This window comes from Sinohyriopsis cumingii, chromosome 5 (genome assembly GCF_028554795.1).
Source record: "Sinohyriopsis cumingii isolate HCF-2022 chromosome 5, ASM2855479v2, whole genome shotgun sequence".
NCBI lineage: Eukaryota > Metazoa > Mollusca > Bivalvia > Unionida > Unionidae > Sinohyriopsis > Sinohyriopsis cumingii.
Window position 1 is genome coordinate 57,626,168 of NC_142965.1, and position 27,192 is coordinate 57,653,359.

The window sequence follows — 27,192 nt, forward strand, 5'->3', positions numbered from 1 at the left end:
AAAAATATCAGCAAAAAATAGGCATATAGTCGGTTTATGGGATTTAACAGAAAGCACAAGTTGTTATTTTGTTGTACCGGATGTTAATATAACACCAAAGAAATCTTGTACATATTTAAAAACAAAATGTGAGTCAGTATTTTAAGGCTTTTTACTGTTTTTATCCTTATCTTTCACGTTATAACCCTTGCATAGCATTTAAAAGTTTTTTTTGGGATAGAACTTTGCTTTTAATTGGCACTATTTAAACATTATTGTGTTTAAGTTGTAATTCATACGTATATAGAACTTTACTTTTACTTGGCACTATATAGACATATTAAGTCTAATGGGGGAGGGGTTTTATAATTAATATGGATCTTACAAAATGTCAGATGTAAGTACATATGTACATTCTCTAATTAATCAGGTATGCCTGTTTCTAGTCCATTTAACTTTTTTTCTGCCAGAAAAATAGAATATAATTAGGGCAGATGACAGTAAAAGGCAACCTGGGTACATTCCATAAATATAATGCAATTACCTGAGTGTTTATGGTAGAGAAATAGCGGTTTAAAAAAAAGCAAATTACATATCACAATGTGCATAAAAATGTCTGTTGTAAATTATATGTCTTTTTTAAAAATATGTCTTAAATAATTTCCTGCAAAATCTGAGCAAAAAAGCTCCCCACAATTTACAGTTCTCCACATTCCAGAAAAAAGGCAAGTCTGTCATCAATAACTACAAAATCCTAATGCCTTTTACCAATCTAAGCATCAAATTAAGCAAGCTTTAATCTAATGATCTAATTATGACACTTCAGTGATGTCAAAACTAGTTGAGAAATAAATGTGTATTTAATATAGAAGAATGTGTATTTAACAAAGAAGATTCTTTGTTGAGAGCTGTCAATACAAATACATTCAAAAACAACTATCTCTTGACATCCTATATTTTTATCTCCCAGATAACAAAATCTTCTGTAAAATACATATGCATAAAAGTAAGAAGATTAAGAAGACACAACTCAAGAAATACTCAAACTTGCACCATGGTCTCAACAAGTCTATACCTGATATCAATCACACTCCATTTTCACCTCCCTTATTCCAGCTTAACATCTAGCAAGCTCAATTTATCCTGCTAACTTGAGTGCTCTCAAGTAAATACTCAACCTGCATGAGCACTCTACACACTTGAGCTCTCTTTCTGACCCCTAGATAACAAGTTAATTACTCAGTATCTCAAACTTTCCATGTACTTGACTAAGTCCAGCTGGTCATTGAAAAGCTCAAGTCAAACACTCTCAAGTGTACATTGCACACCTGATATACAAATAAGCAAAAAGAAATGAAGCTATCCCAGAGGCCATGTGTTCTGTGATAATATCTGCAAAAAGGGTGGTCTCATTTACAAAGTGAGGGGTTTCACAGAATACTATGTCACATCAACACAATTTAGCACAAATGAAATAATTAGAATCCATCATATGCAATGGGATGGACTTTGCAATCTCAGGAGTAAGAATTTATGGGCATAAGTGAGGCTTTGCTGGAATTCTGGCCAACAATATTATGTTCCCAATGGTGGGATCAACTGGATCTTGGACTATCACAGGTGTGGGTGGGTGGGACGTTTGATGGTTGGATTTGTAGAGGAGACACTGTGTGTTATAAACATTTATATAATACACAGAGCTCCTCCACTCCACCCCACCAACAATGCCTCGTGTTCTGTAGCACATACAGCACCCCTACCATTACAGCCCCCAACCATCCACACCACCAGTTCTGCCTGTTGTATACAATAGAGAGCCTCCACACTCACTATATCATCTTTCCCTCCTGCTCTATAACACAGAGAGCTCCCACCCTCATTCCACAAAATCCCTCCTGTTCTTTACCACTCAGAGCATCCTACACCCACTCCACCACCAGTCCTTCATCAGCAGGGAGGGCGAATCCTACACCTTTTTTTAGGAGGGTTATTTCACGAAGAAAAAGCTTCCTATGAAAATGAATAAAGGTTAATAACGTCAAACCGAAGCCTCAGACTGACCAAGATTTCTTTAATTGGGTTAGCATATTTTGTTATTTTGTCTTTTGACGCTCGTGTTTTCGTTTTTTATGCGTGCTTGTTTGCCCACCTGGACACATTGTTTGTCGTCGCCGTCCTTGCTGCTCCAGTGTAGTGTAATTAAATCATCATTATATCAATAATGGAATCTCACACAGCTAAACTAGCCCGACAGCGATTAGAGGCAATTAAAAAAGATCACCCCATCCGTGATTCTGTCAAGCAACAACTACAAGCTCGTTAGGAGTCTCGGGTGGAATTTACAGAGGGTACAGAACAGTTATTTAAACCTATTGTCGAACCAACAAAAAAATTGTTACAGCAACTGAGGCGGTACAAAAAGCTCTTGAAATATTGCCTGTTGACATTGCTGGTTGTCTTCGAGCAACCCGACCACCACCCCGACAACCTACTCAACCACAACCACAACCACCAAAAACCAGAACCAAGATAATAGATACATTTTTGTCTGAAGGTATTGCTGCTATCAACGACCCAAACCAGTTAATTAAGATTGCCACATATGGATATCATAAAAGATATAACTATGTAAAACCCAAATATGTTGATACTCTGAAATATGGCGACTGGGTTAGGGATATGTATCGGGTCTATTCTGATACTCCGCAGATCAGATCTGAGGAAGATGTTAATTAGTTTGACATTTTTAACAATGCAGTATGCGATTATATTGAACAAACAAAGCAAGAAAGGAAACGAAAGAAGAAGAAGAAATGAAGCAGCGACTTCAAAAAGTAAAAGCAGAAAGGGAATTAAGAGCAGGGAAGAAAAAAGCAGGCAAAATAAGTGAGGAAGAAGAATGGCAGAATGCAAGTTCTTACCCCGGCGCCACTGGAAGTGGTCTTAATACAGGTACTAGGGGAAATGTCTTATTACTCCATGTCTCAATAACGTCCTCGCTGATGTTGAGCGACTAGAAATTATGATTGGCGGAAAACGCAATGGTAATAATTCCCCAGAAATCATCAATGAATCAGCTGCTATTTGACAGATTATTTACAGGCGGTATCATGGATATTAATGTTTATCGGTCCCTCATTGATGAAATCACAGATGATTGCTGCAGTGATTAAGGGTGTACAATTAGATCAGTGACAAGAAAATATGATCATACATAATGCTCAACATGGACCGATCATGGTCAGGGTGATAAATTTACAATTACCAATATACAAAGTTAGCTACGGAGATGGACTCGGTGATGTTGTTCAGGGTCTATTCAGAAGGATAGCCCCAAAAGCAATACTGATTGCAAAGCAACTGGGAATGAAAGCTATTGACGTTGTTTGTGATAAAGGTATTGATGATGTTGCTAGTAAAGCATTCTCAGCAATCAAGTACAGACTAGCACAATTAATACGACGAAAACCTCAGCAGTAACATTACCCAGCACTGAAGTTATGCCTGCAAATGTTAATAAAATAATCAAGCTACGAATCAAAAACTAGCAGAGGTGGTGTACCCCTATCAGAAAAAGAAAAATAACTCTTAGTCTGATAGCAGGAAGTGGGCTTCGTGTTAGACTATAACAAGTATAATAAAATGTTCAAAAGGGTATCTGATCCAGCATTTGACATGGACACACCATTTCTCAAGGATGAATCTGTGTGTGATTATCAATATTATTCTAATGACGCACGACAGCCAAATCAGCGTGGGCGAATTGAACTGCAAGTTCAGATACAAATATATATTTATTACCCGGTGAAGCATGATGTGATTTTGATTTTTAACGTAGCTTAAACAATTTTTCAGTCATATTGCTACGATGTCTGCAGTGTGGCAGTTTATAGTGATGTCTAGCACTGGGACATCATGCCCCAGACATGTAGCATGATGTCCCACCCAGTCACAATATCCTGACACCAGGCCGACCAATCCTAACACTAACCTCTTAATGCTGAACGCCAAGCAAGGTTCACCGGGTCATGAGAGACCACCAGAACCTCAATTATGTGATTTTATGGGAGACGAAAAACTCGCGTTTACAAAATATCCAGATTATCGAGAAAACCTCCCATGGCATGGCAGAGTTATTTTACTCAGTGAGATTGTATCTCTGCCGGGCGTGCCTGCTGACTTTGCAACATATATGAGGGATCGCTCAATGGAAGCTTTGGTGATCAATGAAGGTATTTTCAAGTCATTTTTCATGGATGTTCATCGTGAACACAGTCGAGTAAGTTACAAGCTGCGACTTGTTTTCCAGTTACATACACAGATATCCCAATGATGATCTTAAGTACAAAAAAATCGTTGAAACTATGCAACATACAAATCAGTATTTTATTCGACTTCGAGTCAGTCAATAACAGTTGTAACAAGATAACTGGGTTGGATTTCGGATTTAAAACAACACTTTTGATGGTGATACAAATACAATGTTTAATGATGAATGACTTGAGAAAGAATTGTGATTAATACGTGCATGTATATGATCAAAATATTGGACAAATTAACATAATCTGCACGAACCTAATACTGCAACAAATGAAAATATAAATAAATGACGTTACGAAAAGGATATTAATTCACTCAAATGAAAAGTATTTTACTCGTATAGTAAAATGATGAAAACAAAGGGACTGATATCATACGAAATATCTTTGCAATCCCAAAACACTGGGTATTGCAAACCCCACAACTAGCCTACATCTAAAACATTAAATGTTTGAAGTTACGCACTCCGTCACCAGCACCTTTGGGTACCTGCCACACTGGTCGATCAAGCAGTCAGTATTCCAGGTAGTTGCCTACCACCATTAAATTCCTTGGTCAGTCAAGCAGTCAGTGCACACCAATCGGTCAGTAACGCCCGATCACCTGCTACTCGACCAGCAACATTGTTCACTCAACTCTACGGCTGCTGTGGTTCATCTTGTCAGCTGCTATGGCCAACTTCTATGGCTAGCTCTACAGCTGGTACCATGTTGACTCCAATCAGCTCTACAGCTGCGACTCTGATCAGCTGAAAATACATCTAAGACCATATAATATGTATAACACTGGCATATACGATAAAACGTAATGACGTTATATACGGTAAGCTGTACAGATTATTATTTTGTAATTATTGTGCCAACAATGTAAACAGGTTCAGAAGTGAACCTACCAGTTCCCAATAAGAATCCTTCGGTACTAAACGTTTCTTAAAAAATCGCAACTTTATATTGCTAATATAAATCTCTGGCTAAGTCACAAACAAAAATAAAAAAATATTTTTGCATTATACTTTGTAAGCCGAAGTTACTTAGAAAATATACAACAATAAACATGTTAGTGCAATATTTATACACAAGAAATTTAATAAATAACTTTCGTACTTCTAAAACTGAAGCTGTGCAAGTCCTTAAGTGGACCGCTCACTAACAAGACGTTCCATAATATGATGAATTTAGTCTTACGGTGAGGCATTTATACGCAGACGATGCAGTCATACATCGTCTGTGCTCTGGAAGTAAGCAGCGGGGGGGGGGGCGAATCCGACATTTTGTCCAATCGTTATTTTGCTTAATTAGTACTTTCTGCACTCAGCGGATCCGGTGTCGTCAGCGCCTGGTAAAAAAAAAACGACGTCGTCGTCGAGGGGATCGTCCGGACGTCATTTGGTTTAATTAATGCCTTCTGCGCGCCGATCCCAGCGTCGTCAGCGTCCGGTAAGCACATCGACGACCGCGTCGATGTCATCGCCCCCCCTGCTGCTAAGTGGCTATTTGCAATTTAACCGAATATTTGGTCAAGTCCGATACGATATCGTGTCCGAGGATCATGTAAATTTATCGTTACAAATCCATGTGGGGTCGACTGAGCATGACTAAAAAAGTTTCGAAAAACATTAAAGTCCATGTCACCGCCGCACCATGTCTGCCAAATATTTCGTAGCGTGTGTGTATCAACGCCGTTGAATACAGCAAGAATATTACAGTTGTCTCTGATTACTTTTGGAATCTGAGTGTATCGTTGAGTGACATATATCACGTCGGTGTTTTTATGCCTGCCTCTGGAAAATATCCTAGCTGGGTTTTTTTGATTGTCTAACATAACATCATCGTACACGACTAGATTGTTGACGTCGCCATCAATATCATCGATACCTGGTGCATCATTGATATCTGTAATAAACTCAATAACATTTTTTTTAGCGATCGCTGATGCATTCTCGTTGAAATCTTTCAACACCTCGTAGCATCGTTGATCATCTACGCTAGGGGCGATTAAATACAACTTATCCCACTTCATCCATCTCATTATTAAATTAAGTAACAATTGCGTCTTGCCGGATCCAGATGGTCCGATGATAATCATCCGGATCGAGTTTGGTAACGCTGCAACATGCTTAACTGGTTCTCTTGTTTTAGTCGCTGAAAAGTCAATTATATTCATGTCTCTATACATAAATTATGGATCTATATTGTGTAAAGTGTAGAGTGCGTACTGGCACAAATGATATGACAACCGCTACAACAAAAAATAACAGATCGGCGCTTACTGGCAAGTGTGCACAATGCGGTGCAAAGAAATTTAGATTTATTTCTATTAGACCCGGAGATGTTTTAAAAAAAAGCGAGGAGGTGATATTGCAGCCAAGTTATCAAAACTCCCCGGAACACCGTGGGCAAAGTATCCAGGAGAAAAACACCTCCCAGGATATAGCTACTGTGGCCCCGGAACACGATTAGATATCAGACTCGATGATCAAAATCAGCCCAAACCCGGTGAGTATCCAATAAACGCTATCGATAAGGCGTGTCATGCTCATGATGTTGCTTACAAAAGTAGCGATCTGCAACAGCGTCATATCGCGGATGTAAAATTAATTCACGCGTTAAATGCTATTCCTGATAAATCCGTCCAAGAAAAATTGGCCTCATGGTTGGTAAAATCGGCTATGAAAGGTAAATTAATGATTGGAAGCGGAGCGTCTCGCGCTGGTAATTGAAAACGCTAGCGTTTATAATAACAACATGGAATCCATCTATTATTCTCCGAGAGGATACTGGAAGGGGAAGGCCGCAATTGGTAAGCTTGCAAGCGCTGCAAAGGTAACAAAGGCCACTGCGGCTAATTGGTTATCCAAACAGGCTATATGGCAAATCTATCTACCACCGCCTAAACAAATCAACTTTTCGCGCGTTGATATCAGCGTACCTAATGAAGTTCATCAGGCTGATATACTATTTCTGCCGCATGACAACGGTTACAAATACGCGCTAACCGTAGTTGATGTTGCGAGTCGATACAAACAAGCGGAGCCGTTAAAAACAAAGTCAGCAACTGAAGTGGCCGATGCGTTTGAGCGGATTTATCGAAGAGGTCCTCTGCGCTGGCCAAATCTATTACAAGTTGATCCTGGTAGTGAATTTCGCGGCGCTGTTTTATCAACGCTGAAACATCATAGCGTCGCGGTACGACGAGGTCATACTGCGCTACATCGTGATCAGGCAATTGTTGAACGATTCAATCGGACTCTTGCTGAACGGTTATTTGGATATCAATACGCGAAGGAATTTATCCAAGAAAAACGATCTCGTGAATGGGTCAAAAGGTTGCCAGGCGTAATTGCAGCGTTAAATAACGAGATTACCCGAGCAATCAACATGAAGCCCAGCGACGCGATTAAAGAAAAGTATATACCCGGAAGATCAAAAATAGATAGCGTTTCCAAGCCGATTCTCGGCGATGTCACCGTGAGATATCTGTATGAACCAGGAGAGCTTGAAGGCGGTAAAAAAAGAGCTACTGATCCTATCTGGAGTGTTACCACACATAACATATCAACGATAACACGATCAACTAATAGACCACCGATCTATAGACTGGATCCAACTGCCCCACAGCGCGGATTTACACGCGAGCAACTACAAGTGATACCTGACGATACTCAATTACCCCCGCGTGGTCTTAACTAGCGCCGTTGCGTCTATTGCACTCAAGACAGGTCAACCTCACATTGTTTTTGACATGACCGAGACTGTTATCGATCCTGTCCACGGTAAATGGGCGAGCGTCTTTATCCGAATAACGCCAACTCATTATACAATTGCAACTCGCGCAGTGATTATTCTGTTGTTGTCGTAACGCAATTATTAATTCGGCATCAATATCAAAACGCCGTTGTTTTTTTTTATCCTGTTGGCGGTAACCCGAGAGTTTTCTATCAATGACGCTTGCATCGATGGTGACTCCGTCGGTGACTCCGTCACTGACTTCGTCAACAACAATTCTTCGAAGCTGATTTATTCTCCGTACTCGGGACACCGCAAGATAGACTAGATTGGACCATTCGATGCGATTATCAACTATCCAAACAATTGTGTCCGTGATGGTTAGTCACTGCGAGGAATGTATTGTTGTTGCGTATCCTAGCGTCCACGGGGATTTATCAGCACGTAGCGCGTCCTCGACGACGCTGATATCAACGAGCACGATATCATTCAGCACGAGAATTTGTTTTTCTGTCCGGCCTGGAATTTCAACTTCAATGTTCTGCCGCCGTGTATCCGCGGGTCTATAACATAACGGCACTGGACGCGTTGGAAACTTTTCCTTATGCAACGTAAACAACTTCCGCTGAAGTGTGTCCCTGACTATCTTTCTACTCGCTACAATCAAATCGTTTGGTCTCCATGTTTCCCAGAATTCATTTAACGGCGTTTCCGGAATCACCTCGCGGATTATTTCACACTGAATTCTATCCGGCTGTAATCTGATTAATTTTTTAACCCCGCGCAGTTGTTCATCAAGTGCTCGGTAATCAGTATCGGTTTCTTCATAATAGTCCACAAAACCCTTTAACCAATCATGTGGACCCTCGCCGACAAATGGTGGTGGTTGGCCATGATCCCCACACATGATTACCGCTGTATTCGCGAGCAGCAACCAATCAAGAAACATTCGTAAAGTATCTAACGAAACAGTACATATCTCATCCCAAATGATAACCCCAGGAATAAATTTTTCACCCATTCGATCAGGAGTCCACTCACCGCCGCTGTATCGAAAAAAGCTGTGATAAGTAACGGCGTCAACATTTCGTTGTTTTATTTCTCGCGCTAGTCTATGGGTCGGTGTAAGCACGATTATACTTGCCCGCGTTCGAAATAATTCAATTGCCCGAGTCGTCTTTCCCGACCCGCCACAGCCGCTTAAATAAACCGTCTTGTGTCTACAAATTGGATCAGAACACGGTGGTGCATTAGACCATTCTGATAATTTATCACCGCGTAGGTAATTGTTTTCAACGGTGACATCTGCTGACGGGGAATAATCGCGTTGTATTTCATTTTTAATTCTCCATGTACCCCAACTCTCGTCCGGACTAGTAAACTCGGCTACGTTTCCCTTATACGCTACGTCAACATAAAACGAATCAACGGCTACTCTAACGGCGGTGTTAGGAAATCTATTTATCATCGAGAATAAATTGATAGCGGCGTAACCCAGCATAGACGCCCTCAAATGCGGGTATGCCGGGCTGTCTCCATCGCTGTAGGTAACAACTGTACCCAACCTCGTTCCATTGGACAAGAAAGCTGTTTCGCAGTTCACGTATCTATTTTTCGCCACTGCGTCCTTGATTACGAAATCATATTCTGCGTCATCTATAATCAGCCGTGAGCAATATCGTTTGTAGTTGTGGTTTTTTCCACCTTGTGTGAACTTACCGATTATTCTTCTACCGAGATCTTTTGCCTCGTGGTTTCGTTGGTTGAATATCTTCCTGGACCATTCGATGATATATTCCTCGTCGGCATCGATGTGGTTTCTGGATTCGTCAATTATGCTATCTAGACGCTCCGGTTCTGGTAACCAGACTTCAGTCTGCGCTCGGTATGATATAATCGCGTCACTGACAATCAACGATACAAGCATGCTACAATCAATCATATACCGTAGCAGCGCTATTGGCAGCCACTTCTTTTCAGCCATGTGTCTACCGATCCAAATATAGCAACAGCGATGAAGTCCTGCCGCGAACTCAAATGATACTATGCGAGCGAATCCGGTTAAATCAAAATCAGGCAGTGGTCCATTAATAGCAACACGAGCCATTTCATGTCTGGGGTGTCCAAATCGTTTGAAATACTCAGCGGCGGATCCATACCCGAGAAAACTCGCTGGATAACAGGCAACCATATCAACCGAGATCATAGCGTCGCGGTTGTATTCAGTGTTCCATAGTCCACCGTGATAATACTCCAAACAACTGGATTGTACATCCGGTAGAAATTCCTTGCGCGTTGGGCTCCACGCATTTTTCCTCGCTGCAACATGAGCCGCAACCGATGGAATCGTAAAACAATTTGTTAGCAGTTGTTCATCATGCTCTTCAAATTCCATGGCGGTTTTTTTCATCCTGCTGTGAAATGCTTCAGTGCGATATAATTCACCGTTTGGTCTTACAAACTGATCAAAGGTATCAGCGCTGCGAAGTAACCACACTGATACAGGGTCGTTTTTACACAAACAAGCGATAGCATCAAATAGTTTCCTCTCCGCGAGAAAACCATCTTGTATAAATTCCCCCGGGATATACTTTACCGTTCTATCCCGTGGAAACACTGTGATCGCGGGCGTCCATGCGTGTTCGTTATGATCAATAATTTTGATTGGGGCCCCATTTGATTTGTACTTTGATTCGTATAATACTTCACCGGTTATCGTTGTAACGGTTATTGGAAATCTCAACGACGTTTCTAATCTCGCTATGTCGCTGATGGTTGCTCCACGCTCTTTTACGGTTAGTTCCCACTGGTTGATTTTGCTACGTCGTAAATCAGTCAATTTGTTTCCTCGACACGCATTTGTAAAATGCTCTGTTACTCCTTCTGCTACACAATTTATCCCCGTTGACTGTTTCATTGGTTTCAGTTTTCCGATATCAGGTTTCTTATTTAACGGGTATATTCCATAAACAACTGCTGTTTCAGGATACGCTCGTTCATAGTATGGTCTGTCAATTCCGGTTAACAACCCCGGCTTGGAGTCGCGGCTAACAGTGACTGTTTTCTTGTCGCTGAGAACTGGTTCAAATTTATCACGTATGATCCAATCACCTGATTCCACCCGGACAATGAATTTTACTCTGAAGAAATACCTTTTACCGTCAAGTTGTGATATTATCGTTGCTGCGCGGTTGTCGTTCATGGTAGCATCAACAACGCCATCAATTCGAAATGTTGACCAACTATGAGATGCGCCATCACGCTTGAATTCATCGATACAATCGCGTATTTTACTCAACAGGGTTCTATCGTTTATTAACGCTTTTGGTGCGTCCTTGAGGACTCTATCGAGATTGAACTTAATATTTTTCCAGGGCTTAATTGCTGCTAATCTCTCGAACTCATCCATATAATTAAAACAAGTATTTAAATGAAAGAATATAGTATAATGAATCACTGCAAATGGTTGATGATTGGGTCGACAACCCCGTGCAATAAATCATGTAGAGGCGAATTCTGCGGGTATCATTTACAAAGCGTTCGTAATGGTTCTCTTGGCCCCCTCCCGTGCTTGGTTTGTCACGTCGGTGTAAGAGGAAAATCGCAGTTGTGTATCAATTGTGGCGGAAAGCGATACAGGGAACTAAAACGCTATTATGACAAGCGAATTAAAAACGCCGTCATTGACCCCACCGCCGACTTCGTCATCAAAACCCCCCAAGACTACGTTGAAAGATTTATAATTAAACCAAATAATAAATTAGACAAATAGTATTATTATACAAATGGACCAAGAATTTCAGCCGCATCCTGTGCTCGTCAATTACGAGGCATCTCGCGACGGCATTGTTAGAAACCGCAAACTGAAGAAGCCGGTTGGTACCGTAAGTAATCAGGGGTATCTGATGTTTGGTGCCGGAAAGAAGAAGTACCATGTTCATAGGGCGGTATTTGAGGTATTCAACGGATTAATCGAAAATGGACTTGTGATTGATCATATTAATAATAATAAGACTGATAATTCTCTTATAAACTTGCAAGCTGTCTCGCAGAGTCAAAATACCAAAAAAGGGCAAACCGGTAAATACCCAAAGAAAGCAAAACCCGTAAAGTCATTTGATACAACAACTCACGAGGAAAAAATATTTCAGTCGATGAATGAAGCCAGTAGATACTTTGGCATTTGTATCGCCTCAATACGAAAAGTAGCAGAACGAGTATATCAAACAGCAATCTCAAAAAAGACCGGGCATAGAATTCGATTTTCATATATAGATACGAAGTCACCGGCGCCCATGGCGCTGACGAAGTCGCCATGACAATAAATTGTCCATTCCGGAAGAAAACAAAGTATTCAGTATTGTTGAACACCTCGGGATCGATACACGGGGTTTCATTTTTTTTTATTTAAAAACAAGATGTTTTATAGGAATAATGAATATCGAAGACATCAATAATATATTAGCCGAGATTTCAAAATTAAAAAATCAAGGAATTGAATTATCTGATGGTCTCGACAGTGAAAAAATATTATCCGATTATGAGATTATTAACGAACAATCGAAACGGGGGCGTTTTACCCTGGCCCGCGAGTACTTTTTCATAAAACGATTACAACATACGATCAATGAAAACTTGTACCACAATGACGCAAATGCATTCATTGGACTATTCACTGCCGTTGAAATAATACGAAAAAAACTCGGACGTGTTTATGAACGACGCCGGGAGATTTCTAGTAAGATCAAAAACATTAGAAGGATTATAGACGAAAACTCCGGCGAGAAATTAGAAATTGCTTCGCAATTGCAATAATGGTAGGCGAATCACTTACTACTCGGCTAGCCAGAGAGCGGCTAGCAGCGCTTAAAAAGTTTATACCGTTACGAGACAGGGTCCGAGAGCAACTTCAAACGCGGCAGCAACTACAAACCGATTTTACTGTTGGAAGCGAACAACTCTTTGCCCCGGTAACTAAAGCGACCAAAGATGTTACGGCGGCAACTGTACCCGTCCTCGATGCGCTTGAAAAGATAGCGGCTCAGACCGAACAAACAAAAAGGTCTTTAGAAACACTAGCGGCTGACACAACACGGAGGCCACCACCACTCGCTATAACCGAACCACAAGAACCTTATGTTACAATGGCCGACGAAGAAGAACTAGGCGCCACCGCAAGAGAACCAGAAGAAGAAACATCGGAAGAAATACCGGAAGAAACATCGGAAGAAAAAAAGAGAGAGAGGAATATACCCCGTAATGTGCTTAGAAAGTCCACAATAGATCAAATCAGGCCCTTCAGCGATGAAGAATTAATTGATTTTGCCGCCAACAATTTTGCTAAGAAAACACGAGATAGGCATATCAATAGCGGCTACAAGAAAAATATAAAGTCGTTAAGGGATTGGACAAGAATAGTGTATTTAGCGAGTAAACATAAAGATGTATTACTACGTGGTGATGGTCCCGATTACGACGCATTCCACAAGGAAGTTGAAAAAAGGGTAAAACTAAAAAAAGGAAAAGGATACTCTGTTGGTAAAGAATCCTACGGCGTTACCTCTCCTAACAGTGTTCTCAGTGATATATCACGGCTAGAGGTACTAATCGGAGGAAAACGAGCCGGAAATAACTCTCCGGAAATAATCAATGAGGCCGCTGATATTTGCAAGCGGTTATTTACGGGCGGTATCATGGACGTTAGTGCGTATCGAACGCTCATAGACGAACTCGTGGATGATTAAAAAAATTATCGTTTTTGTTAATTCTGGCCGTTTTTGGTCGTTTTTTGACCGTTTTTGGTCGTTTTTTGACCGTTTTTGGTCGTTTTTTGCCATTTTTTGACCGTTTTTTGAGGGCAAAAACCCCAGGAAATCATTTAGAGAAAATCGATGTTTTTGCTGAAAAATCGAAAAAAAACGACTATAGGCAACAAAAAACGACCAAAAATGACTAGAAATCAGGAAAAAACCGGAAAAAAACCGGATTTTTATCGAGGGCAAAAACCCCAGGAAATTTTGATAAAATTTATTCCGGTTTTCCACACGGCGGTGGGGGAGGGTGATGATCACAATCACTAATTGAAAAACCGGTGTTTTTATAATAAAGATGATCATACACTACAACCACGATAAACCAGTACTCGTCTACGTGGTAAACTCGCGATTGCCTGTTTACCGCGCGTACTATGGAGATGGTCTCGGTAGCACCATTGCGGGGTTATTTACAAGAATGGCTCCAAAAGTAGCGCCGTTAGCCAAACAATTAGGAATGAAGGCTATTGATGTTATTCGTGATAAGGGTATTAGTGCTATTGGAGATGTTGCCGGAAAGGCGCTTTCTGCTGCAAAGGACAAACTAATGTCGTTGGTGAGGAGAAAAAAGCAAAAACCACCGGTGATGCCATCAACGACAGTGATGCCTGCAAATGTCAGTAAAGTAATAAATAACGCCGTGGAAGAAAAACTAGAGTCGTTGGTAAACAGTAATCAAGATGACGCCGCAAACATAATAGCGGGGAGTGGTTTAAAACGACGACGATGATTTAGATGCATCAGCGTATTATTAAATAAAATGTTTAAACGAACAGCTGACCCGGCGTTTGATATGGACGCACCAGTGCACAAGGATGATTCTGTCCGTAATTATCAATTTTATTCCTATTATGCAGTACAACCCGACAAACGATCGCGAATTGAACTTCAAGTCCATGATACCAGTAAATACTTTTTACCGTGTGAAGCGTTTATTGAAATCGAAGGAGAACTTGTAACAGAGGCCGATACTCCTGCTGTACCAGCACCGTATCCAGATGGTACCAAAGTTGGCTTAGTCAATAACGGCGTAATGGCGCTGTTTGAGAGCGCAAAATATCTCATTGACGGGCGAGAGATCGAGTCTATAGAACGCGATGTTGATGTTGCTACAACAATAATCGGGCTAGCAAGATATTCCGACGATTACACAAGATCAGCGGGTCCATCTATGATGTTTGCAAAGGATACTAGAAACACTGCCGGAAACTCGCAATTTGTGGTAAGACGACCAAAAAAAAATGCTGGTGACGCTGATGCTGATGTTGAGAATATGATTATAAACAACGATCCTAATTTCAACATCGGAACCGTAACACGCATATCAATGTTAACAGGACCGCGTAGATCCTTCTCATGCGCGATTCCACTGCATCATATATTTGGATTTTGTAGGAACGTGCGAAAAGTTATCTACGGAGCAAAGCATACCGTGGTACTTGTGCGAAAAGGTGATGATAGAAATGCAATTTGGAGAATTCCAGCGGATACTGCAAATCCAAATAATGACCCTGGTAAAGTCGTTTTAACTAAAATGTCATTGTGGATGCCGGTGTTGACTCCATCCATTACCACAGAGGCACGATTGCTATCCTTCATGGAGCAGGGAGGAAAATCATTACTAAGTTGGCTAACAACAACAACAGATACTAAGCAATCAAATATCAATGGTATATTCACATGGAACCTGGCATCACAACAAGGTATTTCGGCTCCGCGTCATATATTTGTTGCGTTGCAGGATATGACGAGAGTTGATGATCAATTATCCAGCCATATGATATTTGATCGATTAGGCGTTACTGACGTCTCGCTGAGAATAAACGGCCAGCAGGAACCATCTGAGGATATACAACTTAATTACGGTCAAAACCATATCGCACGTGTGTATCATCGATTGCTGTCGTACATGGGTCGTGATCAAAACGTCGACACTGGTTTGCAAATATCACAACTTGATTTCAGAGAACTATATCCGATCTATTACTTTTCGCTGGAACATCTTGATTTAACAAGACAATCCGTCGTTGATATACACTTCCGAGCTAATGTAACTCGCGGCACTATTGCTAATTATAGAGCTATTGCTGTCATTCTCAGCGATAAATCAATGCTGTTGGAAGGCGTTGGTGGACGAATGAGAATCGTTGATGCGCCAGTGGAAAACACGTAATTGTAAGCACAAACACGTTTACAATAAAATGTCGTATAGTGTCGTCAGTGTAGAGTTGACTGATGGTCAAGTCAAGAAATTACGATCAAAGTCGGCTAAACAATGCGGGACCACAATAACGCTGAAGCTGTCACAGATGGCAGGTGGTAATCATAAGATATCGTTGACGGCGCGTCAAATAAAACATTTCAATAATGCGATGAAGAACAGAAAGGGTGTTCAGGTAGATTTCTCGGCCGCAGCGATCAAAGACATGGAAAAGACCGGTGGGATATTTCCGCTGTTAGCCGCGATTCCAGCGTTGATTGCCGCGGCGGCCCCAGCAGTGGCTAAGGCGGCTGCGTTAGGGGCCGTTGGTACCGCGGCGGGAATGGCACTGAAAAAGGCAACCGGGAAAGGCTATAAAAAAAAACGACCCGTAGCCGGAAAGGGTCTAAGACTACCGGGAACCCCGTATTCATGGTACTCGGGAAAGGGTCTAAGACTACCGGGAACCGTTTATTGACCCGGGGGTCAATGACTCCTATGTCTAATTTTGATTTAATAGACGCCGCAAACGCGTTAGCGATAAAAAAACTTCAGAGGTGTTTTTATGAGGGATCAATTACCGGCGGCACCAAGAAATATTGAAACCGGCATAATTAACCTCGATGGGTCCTCCGGAGCGGCAACTCATTGGGTTGCGTACGCGATTGATCCGCGTGCAATCGTCTATTTTGATTCATACGGGTTAGCCCCGCCGAACGAGTTCATGCGGTATATCCGGGCGTGTTCAGCCCGGGCGTGTTCAGCCCGGGTTTTTTATTCCACGTTGCCAACACAGCAGTTAAGCGACCCGCCGATATGCGGCCGTGAAGTATTGAACGTACTCGCGGCGATTTCATCATCGCGGAAACCACCTCATGTGGTTGTAAACGAATACACTAGTGGGGTCGTAGAGGCCCGGCGGGTTAATTAGAAACGCCGTTTTTTTTTACAATAACGATGATTGATATTTGGGGACGACCGGTTTCGGCGCTGAAAACGCCCGCCACCGATGACATAAAAAAACTAATCAAGGATGAAATCGCTGATACGTTGAATTTAACCAGTGTTGACCCAGATGAAATAGTTGTATTTCAAGACCGCCAGGGTAAATTGAAATCCAGTAATGTGTCGCTGGATGACGTTTTAACACGACAGCGTGACGCCGCCGAAGACACTATCGCGTTGTATACCAGCGACGGACGACTCAAACCGGGTGAACATATATCGGCGGTAACATTAATCCGAGACGGTTTTACAACGCTGTCGGGTCAATTTTACACGTTACGAAAAAATTTTAACAGGATCGATAACAACTTTGATAAATTCTTTGGTAAAAAAAATGTCAAGCTGGATGAGATTACAACAACTGTAAATGATATCACTGCGTATAGACAGGAAATAAAAACAATCAAAACTGATGTTGAAATGAGCACAGGGAGTATAAACGTGCATGCAAGGGAAATAATAACGCTCAAAATCGAGGTTGACGCGAACACAAGGAGTATAGACGCGCATGAAGGGGAAATAGCAACGCTTAGAACCGAGGTTGAAGCGAACAAAGGGAATATAGACGAGCATGCACAGGAAATAATAACGCTCAAAATCGAGGTTGAAGCGAACACAGTGAGTATAGACGCGCGTGCAGGGGAAATAGTAACGCTCAGAACCGAGGTTGAAGCGAACAGAGGGAATATAGACAGGTGGGTAAGGAAAATAAATACACTCGCTGTTAATACTGAAGTGAACAAAAAAAATATCGACGAGCATACACAGGAAATAGAAACGATCAAAACTAATGTTGCAGCGAACAAAAAAAGTATAGACGGGCATACACAGGAAATAGGAACAATCAGAACTGATGTTGAAGCGATTAAAGACGGACTACCGAGAGTAGCAGAGCGATTCGAAAAAATAAAAATCCCTCATGAGAACATCATCAACATAGTATGCACAATTCGGCATGGATCATTCGATTGGACTCCTACACAGAATACAGTAAATATCACCGCAACTGTTAAGGGCATTTATCGATTGACATTGATTTCGGCGATGCAGTTTAGTATATCATCGTCGAGTTCATCCGGGTTTAACAATACAGTGTCAACAATCATTGACAAGGATACAATTGAACGGTTTGTAATTAATGCCGTTGATAGCAGTCTATTTAGGACAAACATCACATGGTATGTGGAATTTGTAGCGGATCTAAGTAATTAAAAACACTAGCTCTTTTAAAATAAAAATGACCACCAGGGTAATTGAATCAGAGGTATCACCGACGTCACATCAATATCGATTCGATACCGCAAAAGAATTATCCGCGAATTTGAAAACGCTTTCCGAACAATACCGCGTAAAAATAAAAAAATACCGCAGAAAAATAACCACCATCGACGCGGTCGTGTACTCGGTGTCGGGTATAGTAGCCGGTACCGGTGTTATTTTATCCACGGTAACCACGATAGCCCCGATCGCTGTTCCAATCGCTATCTCCGCGATGACAACAATTGCTGGAGTCGCCAACGCAATCACTAAAAAGATATCATCGTGTTTTCAGAAAAAACTCGACGAGTATACAGTAAAACATCAAATAGTATCCGACGCGTACTCGAAATTATCCGGGTTGATCTCATTATCGATTGATAATTTGTTCATATCCGATGTTGAATTCTCCACGATGGTCCAGTTGTATAGCTCCGCGATGTCAAAAATCGAGGATTTTAAACTGGAAGTCGGAACCACCTGGTTGTTGAAATTAGACACTAAAAACAACGAATAATAATAATGTCGCTGAACCCCGAAGGGTCTCAATTACTTCAGCGGATCGCGGAGAACACCACTCCGGTACAAACAAGTATGATATCGATAACGTCAACGAAGCCAGAATTCAGTGTGAACTTCCCGTCGCCGGTTCCAGTGAAGGAAATAGCGCTGGCAAAATTGCGAGTATATCACAGTTGGCCTAATATTCGAGCGGACGCATTTAACGGACAACAACCTAATAACTCGCTGGTTTTTGCGTGGACAAATAAGCCCGATGGGACCCCAGACTGGAATGAGGTTACAATACCAACTGGGTCATACCAAATGGAACAAATCAATGGAGAATTTCAGCGCAGGATAAAATCGATCACAGGAAAAGAATCAAAAATCGCTATTACGGTTCATGAACCGACGTTATCGTCGACGATTGAAATAAGCACACCGGGGTATATGGTTGATATTTATAACAGTTCAATAAGAACCATACTAGGATGGCCTAAGAATCCACCCGAGGACTTGCACACGAATGCGAAATCGTATCATGAAATTACCCCCCGGTATCTAGATAAATTATCTACTATAAAAAGCACGTTATCACCCAGTTGGTTTTTATTTCAAGACAGGAATATCATGCAGTGGTATTTTCAGCATAAGGAAACTACTGAATCGGTCGCCATATTAACATTTATTTTAAGTGATATCACTGATATGTTTGCCGAGATTGATTATTATTACCAATTACAACTAGAACAGCTACGGGAAACAAAAGAACGAAAACACGTTGAGGTGTTAAATCAACTTATATCAGACATGGAATATATCAATGAACGAGTCGTTAAAATGATATCCGATAACAGCGATGGTAGTAAACAAAAATTCCTAACCGAGTATAATATCACAGAAGCCGATTTACCCGATTTCAAGTTTCCAGGATACAACGCGCCAGAACTAAGAAAGTCTCTTAATGATTTTCTCGGTCCATCAACTTATATCCTCAAACACGATAACGGAGATGATGGTAGGCATATTGCCCCGTACAACGTAAATATCGCATCAGTGATAGCGATCAATCTAGTGTGTGATGTTATCGAAGGGAGTTACCAGGTGGATACCAAGCAATCAAATCAAGCTCAACAGGGATATATCCTTTATTCATTTTCACCAACAGCCCCTCCGGGATTTTTGATCATTGAGAGTCCGATTAATCCGGTCTATATGCGATGCCATAATCGGTTTTTAACGAGAATTAATTTCAGACTTACCGATCAGTCAAATAACCTAATTGACCTACAAGAGGAGGAGTTAGTGATCACTCTGTTTGTAAGATCATAGCAGCAGGGGGGGGGGGGCGATGACATCGACGCGGTCGTCGATGTGCTTACCGGACGCTGACGACGCTGGGATCGGCGCGCAGAAGACATTAATTAAACCAAATGACGTCCGGACGATCCCCTCGACGACGACGTCGTTTTTTTTTTTACCAGGCGCTGACGACACCGGATCCGCTGAGTGCAGAAAGTACTAATTAAGCAAAATAACGATTGGACAAAATGTCGGATTCGCCCCCCCCCCCCCCCCCCCCCCCGCTGCTAAGTATTCAGTTTTTCCCATCGAAAGCACTTTGCACGTGCGGCATAGGATGAACCGAACTCACGGTTTCGAAATACTGTACAATGTACATAAATCACCCTCACGTATCGTTGTACACAAAAAACGAAACCCGAGTACATGTATTTAATAAATAAAGGGATTTATACAATTCCGTGACAACTCTATTATAAAAACAGCGATTCAAGATCGTCGTGAGGGTACTTTATCGTATAAACTATTGTTCCTCAACAAATATTCAACAGCAACAACTCCGTTGACAGAAGCAGACCTTCCAACATTTAAGCTACCAGGATGTAACATTGACGATCTGGGTAAAAGAACACGAAAATATCACTAACGAATATTTTCCCCAGATTATTGCCGCGAGGAGAAAAATGATCAGGGTCAAAATGGACCGGTAACAAAAGGTCCACTAACAAAATGGACTAGGGCTTAAAAGGCCCGGTCCGATAATGCCCGACCCAAAAGACCATTAATGTTTCAATTACCAATTACTAGTTCTACTAAAGTAACTAATACGTAAATATCAAATCCTTGTTTTGCTGTGAAATGTCTGTAAATAATGTGCAGTAGAGAATCATTGTGCAGTATGTCACAATCGTACGTCAAGCGATTATGAAAATAATTGCGACACGCTACTACATGTTCTATGTAAAATGAACAAAGAAGGCTAATAATAATTGTGTAAGAAAACTGTATGTAAAGCGATTCGATAATATTTTTGTTATAACACATCAAGACTGAATACGATTTAGTGTCACCCACGTGTGGTTTGTGCATACCAACTTTGTCTTGGTAATGCCTTAAGTAATGACGATTTCATTAATGATGGATGAATATTTTCATTTGCGAAGACTATAGACTCTTCTTGTTTCACAGCAATCCAGTATCGCTAACACACGTGTATGAGTAATTTGTTTTGATTTTAATGTATGCTTTCAATAGACATTTGTTATATAATATGTCTTGCGTTGTGGTTACAATGAAAGTCAAGTCTCAATTGAAAAAGAATTAAGAGGTTATTTATTAAACAAATTAACAACAATTTATTTATGGTGCGATAGAAAGAGAAAAAGAAGAAAATATATGTATAACAGGCATAAACAACAAAAGACAAATGATAATGCCATTTCAGATTTATAAATTTATTAATAACAACAAGCATTATTGCTAATACATGAATATTAAAATCTAATATGAAATACTACAACGATATTGCTCATAATGGCTGTCAGATATATTTAACAGTCAGATATATTTAACAGTAAAATATAGTAAACAATTATACAATAACAGCAATAAAAAATCATCGAACTATATAAACAACGTATACATAGATATTAACTTTTCAACACAAAACCTTACAACACAACACAATTGCACACAGTGGCTGTCGACGTTAATAGTACCATATAGAATAACAGGAATATAGTACTATTGTTGCTACAGTGTTTATACGTACACCCTGAGACCATACAGCTTGCCGATGGAGCTCAAAAACTTTGAGGTATTGATCTCATGATGCATGTACTGGTCCCATAGTGTCTTTAATGAATTTTCTAAACTATAGCTTCGTCTCTCACGTCCTAGGTCTTTACACTGGACTGCTAAGCCACGGATGCTCAATGCAAGCTTGATGTTGAGGAAAAAACAATAATCGGAAGGGGAAATAAAATCATAAAGAGTGACACAGATACCTTACATTTCCCCCATGACACGTTATGACATCAGTTCCGTCTTTTACAAGGCATGGGTACACTGGGCAGTTGCCCAGGGCCTCACGCTTCTAGGGGCATCATGATGCCCATATTGTTAATGAATATTGCCCGGTACGAGGGCCCAGTGCATTGCTTTGCTTAGAGCAATATTGTTAAGACGGTCCTGTCTGACATAGGACCATCTCTATCATACTGTATAAGAGAGAAGGTACGTAAAATACAAATATTTGGTTCAACCCATGACCCGCGATTTCCTTCTGCTTTTTCCGTCTTGAAAGGCACACGACCATACTATATGGCTTGTTTTACTCTTGAGATATTTTTCGATTCATCAAGCCATCATTAACTTTTCTGCATCGTACCAAACTGAAGTTACGGGCTCCGAAACGTGCGATTTTCGCGAATTTTGCCTGCTGGGACAACTATGAGCTTATGTGACAACCGGTGAAAAGAGCTACATACACCATGTTTGAGACTCTACGATACATGTCTTCTTTAATACAGAACAGTGGTAGATGCAAAAGAGTATACATTAAAGTATAACTTTTTGAGCCAATCATATTTCGGCGTTGACGTGTGTGCCCTATAGTATACATGTTTTGAAAATGAGAGTCAACGCCGAAATATAACTGGCTCAAAAGGTTATACTTTAATGTACACTCATTAATTTAACACATTCACATGATTCCTAACATGATGCGATCATGTATTACCTATTTTTGCCGGGGTACAAATAGTCTACATCGTGAAACGGTTCTCTGATGCATGGATGTTAGTTAAGTATAACCTTTTCAGCCAATCATATTTCGCCATTGACGTGTGTGCCCCATAGTATACATGTTTTGAAAATGAGAGTCGCTTGTATGCGATGTATGTGCAGTGAAGAAGACAATGTCTAATTCTTCCATGGAACAGGGTTCCTATAGTTGAATATAGTTAATAAAAAGTAAAACGAAAGCTTTAACATAATAGCTTACAGCCAGGTAGTCTGACTTCGACTTCCGGCTCATTCGACAAAATACGAGCGGCAACTGCTTCTGTGCGCCATTCCTTTCGATGAAGACATGGATAGACATGGACGACCCTGTTGTCTGAATGGCTCACCAAGGACCTGGAAGTTATAACCACACTTATTAAACAAATGGACCTGAAGGCTATTACTGTTTGCTATTATATATTAAACCGACAAAATCTCGAGTTCAGCAATAACTGGTACTCGTACAGGAAAAGCTAACGAATACAACGTAATGATTTACCTTAAATGTTCCATCCATGTACCATCGTTTCGCTTCCCGCAAAAGCCCTAACTGATATTCAGTTGCCAGCAGGAAATGTCGCTCCCCATCCACTCTGATGCCTGCTACCAAGAAGTCAGGAGCGTTGATGAAGTCCTCATTCAGCTGTAAAAACAACAAATCGATCATTGTTATGAATATCATTTATGTAATAAAATATTCATAACTTCGTCCTATCATAATGCACAATATGGATCACAATATAGCTTTGTTATATGTATTTTAGTGTCCATATCAGTGATTACTACAAGTTACAAATACAAAAAGAGAAAATGTAGACTAGCAAAGTTTAATTACAAACTAGATATGACATTTTTTTTTGAAAGTTTGAAAGCAGACAGTAACATTAATGAGCAAACATTAAAAAAAAAAATCAATTTAAATTTTATAGTAAATTTATATCTAATTAACTGAGTTATATATAAACCACTAACTTCAAAGTCCATTTTCTCGGCTCTTCTGGACGTAGCTTCTCTCTGGTTCTATTAGCAACTCTTTTCAAAAGCGACTTCTTTGGGAGAGAGACTTTATCTGGTCCCGAACTCACCAGAATAGCCTCGTCTGCAATTTTCAAGGTTGGTGTGAAAAGGTGCTCTCTAGCAGCACGTATCACCTTTGAGAAAGAGGAAATCATGTTATGTGAAAGGAGGTAATCAGGAGCATATAATTCAACACTAAACATATATGGAAATTTCTTGCCGTTACCTCGAAAGCCGCTAACATTATGAAAAGCACTTAGAAATTCATTTCAAGATTATTGCCTTTAGTATCACCACTGTGTCAGGATTGAATATTTCAAGAATTTTCATTACATGTAATTTGTATTCTTATAATTCAAATGTGCGTTGATTTTGTACAAATTGTGCGTCAATTAGCTGCCAATGTAACATGCTATGCTGACAAATAATTACCCTGGCGTACACCTATGCCTTTAGCTGACGGTCAGGGACAGCGGGGTGTGTGTGCTGAGCATAGCTTTGAACAAACAACAACAAACAAGTTCCCTTGCTGGCGTATTGTCACTGGACTATTCACGTTGACACTTCTAGAACTCCAACGGCACAAAGTAGAGTTTACGTATCTCACTGCAAAGACAAAAATGCATGCATGTGTGTCTTTGACTGTGAACGGGGACGCAGTTTTCCGACTTGTACACACGAGGTTTTGAGTCAAGTGTGATGCGTGTATTGTGGTATATAGCATGATCTGAAAAAATACCGACAAAACGGGTCGATGCTTAGATGCCCTTATTTTAAGGTTTGTAACATTAAATAAGGTCTTGGCATTCCATTTATGCCAACATTACAAAAAGGGGACGTCCCCGTTTCGAGGTGTGTCCCAGGTCTGTTGGTGTGTATTCACACTGACGTCCTCGTTTCGAGCATTTTACAAACGCAGACACGCACACACGCTCACACTTTTTCTACAAGACGTACACAACATCATTATTTATAATTCTGCATTTCTCACACACCTTTACCCGATATGAATAACCAAGATTGGACACCAATAGCCGGGTATGTTTCCGTGAAGATCCCTCTAGGATTGTATATGTTATCCCACGGTATTTAACCATCGTCTCGTGTCATAACATCATGCATTGACCTGAAATAAACAATGTTATACAAGCAATCATACAAAACTGATGCATTTATTGTTTTAAGGAAATCTAGCGGTTGCTCACATTTCATGTTTGTATATGATTACCAAGGAGTTAAAAATCAAGTTTATAAGAACTTTTCCCATATTCTTCGTAAAAACATTGTACTACTATTACCTGCATATACATGTCTGTGTCGGGAATGTGGACAATCCTACTCGCACCATATGGATCCACTTCAATTTCCGTTGACTCGGCCACATTAATATAATTCGACAACTTGCCAATACTAGGGATCTATGAAATAAATCAAACAATAAAAAACCATTCCATTTTCTATTTTTCTTCGCACCAGATAATGATAATTTTCGTCACATGTATAACAGCAACTTGTGACTTAATGGAAATATAAATATTAAGGCAGTCGATGACCGATTGGTTTAATTCATCGCCTTACGAATTCATCCAGCTCACTGCCGGAGGTTCGATTCCTATGTTAGACAGGTTGAACCTTGCATATGAGAAACGTTGCTTTAGGTAGGTCGATGGTTGTCGCCGTACTCTTTACCCCCCCCCCCCCCGCCAATAGCCAAATCGGGGCACTTTTAGATTAAAAAATGTCAGCACCATTTCTGAATAACCGCCGTAAATTTTATGAGAAATTAAACTATATTTGTATTTGTTTATATATCCAACATAAATACGCGATGAACACGATTTTACTGACGTTGACCTTATTACAAGTGTCCTTAAAATGTCTCGTATCGCCTTATGAAGTTTAAACACTTACACTTGACTCCAACAATGGCGTGTCTACTGGCTTGTCTTGGTCTTCATCTGATACAGCTATGGTCACATGAATCTAGTTGTAAATGATTAAAGTATGTTTATTAAACGCAAAATTTGCCTCAAATAAACGGTCATATTGAACAAAGTAGTGTTACGACTTGTCAGCACCATTTCTAGATAACCGCCGTTTTGCTGAGGAGGGTTTGCAGATGTCATTCAGCGGTCTTCTTTTGGATATCAACAGTTCTAGCTCTTTGTGCGCTTTGAGTCTGAAATATTATAAGTGCATTACCTCTAAGTATTATAATTGATTGTAATACTTAACTGTAACAGACACAATATTGTTATAAACAAACTGCTAGAAGCTTGCATTTTTATAAGTATGCAACAATTATAACATATGCAAACAGGAATTGAAAAACATGTCGGACGCAAGCATTGCTACTGACAATATAAATTATTTCCAATTTAATAGTGCAAGGTATATTTTATATTTTAATTTTCATACCATAAATGATGTACATGTACTGTAAATTATAAGTAATGTTTTTGAGTAATATGACCTGCTTTGATCCAGTTCCGCTCTACAGGGCCATGCAGACAATATGTGAATGTTTCACTATGACCTTCTGTGACTTCATGTTTGTTGGTCACATGATTAACAATCGACATATATTTCTGTTCCACAGCATCACCAGCACTGGATAATGCACAGTAATATAGGTGATTTGATATGGACTGTGTCCACTGACTAATAATTTTACACCCCTTCTTCCCTAGACTGCAATGCTGTTGTTTCCTACTTGGAACAAATGACTTAATATTGTTAGTTCTATGTACAAATTGCTTGATTGCATTTTCAGCCCAAGAACATAATTATCAAATTTTCTTTTACATTTAAAATTAAGAAAGCAGCAGGGAAGTTCTACAGACCAGACGTTCCAGACCAAATAAAGCCTCCTACGAGAACTTTCTCCGTAGAAGCCTCAGATTTAAAAAAAAAAGCCTTCCTACGAAAATTAATTTGCGTAAATTCACTCCCGACTGCAATTTTTTGTGTGCAAATTCAATGATTCTAGACAAAGATTTTGGGGGGGGGGGGGAATTTATTCTGGTGTCGATGAAGTTTGCGAAGTTTGGCTGCTGATCCTAATTTTACCTCGCATTAAAATAATATAGTTGAAAATAATATGAGTCGGAAAGCTAGTAGAGTTGGAGAGCCTCATTCTGCCAGATTAGCGCGAGAAGAGTTAGCGGCAGTAAGGAAACTTATCCCGGCAAAACAATTATTTAAGAAAAAAGTTCGTGATTACGAAGACTCGCAATATGGAATTACTGAGATATCGTCAAAGTTGTTGAGTCCAGTCACTGGAGCAATC

The 27,192-nt window shown here is 40.3% G+C and overlaps 1 protein-coding gene across 3 annotated transcripts; it reads right to left on the reverse strand.

Moving 5' to 3' along the window:
* Positions 1–215: 215 nt before the first annotated feature.
* LOC149799233 (uncharacterized) lies at positions 216–26,717 on the reverse strand. Of its 3 annotated transcripts, XM_089958511.1 has the most exons (6): positions 24,899–26,717; positions 24,336–24,509; positions 23,859–24,037; positions 23,386–23,529; positions 23,107–23,240; positions 216–5,047 (listed from the first exon to the last, which is right to left on the reverse strand). In XM_089958511.1, the coding sequence occupies exons 3-5, from the start codon at positions 23,868–23,870 to the stop codon at positions 23,136–23,138; spliced, it is 261 nt and encodes an 86-aa protein (XP_089814637.1). In that variant the 5' UTR covers positions 23,871–24,037; positions 24,336–24,509; positions 24,899–26,717; the 3' UTR covers positions 216–5,047; positions 23,107–23,135. The 3 variants fall into 3 exon arrangements, 2 of the variants coding, with proteins under 2 accessions (XP_089814637.1, XP_089814638.1); XM_089958512.1 differs by lacking the exon at positions 23,107–23,240; XR_016421116.1 differs by lacking the exons at positions 216–5,047; positions 23,107–23,240; positions 23,386–23,529 and having other exon boundaries at positions 23,612–24,037; positions 24,899–25,321; positions 25,815–26,717.
* Positions 26,718–27,192: the final 475 nt, after the last annotated feature.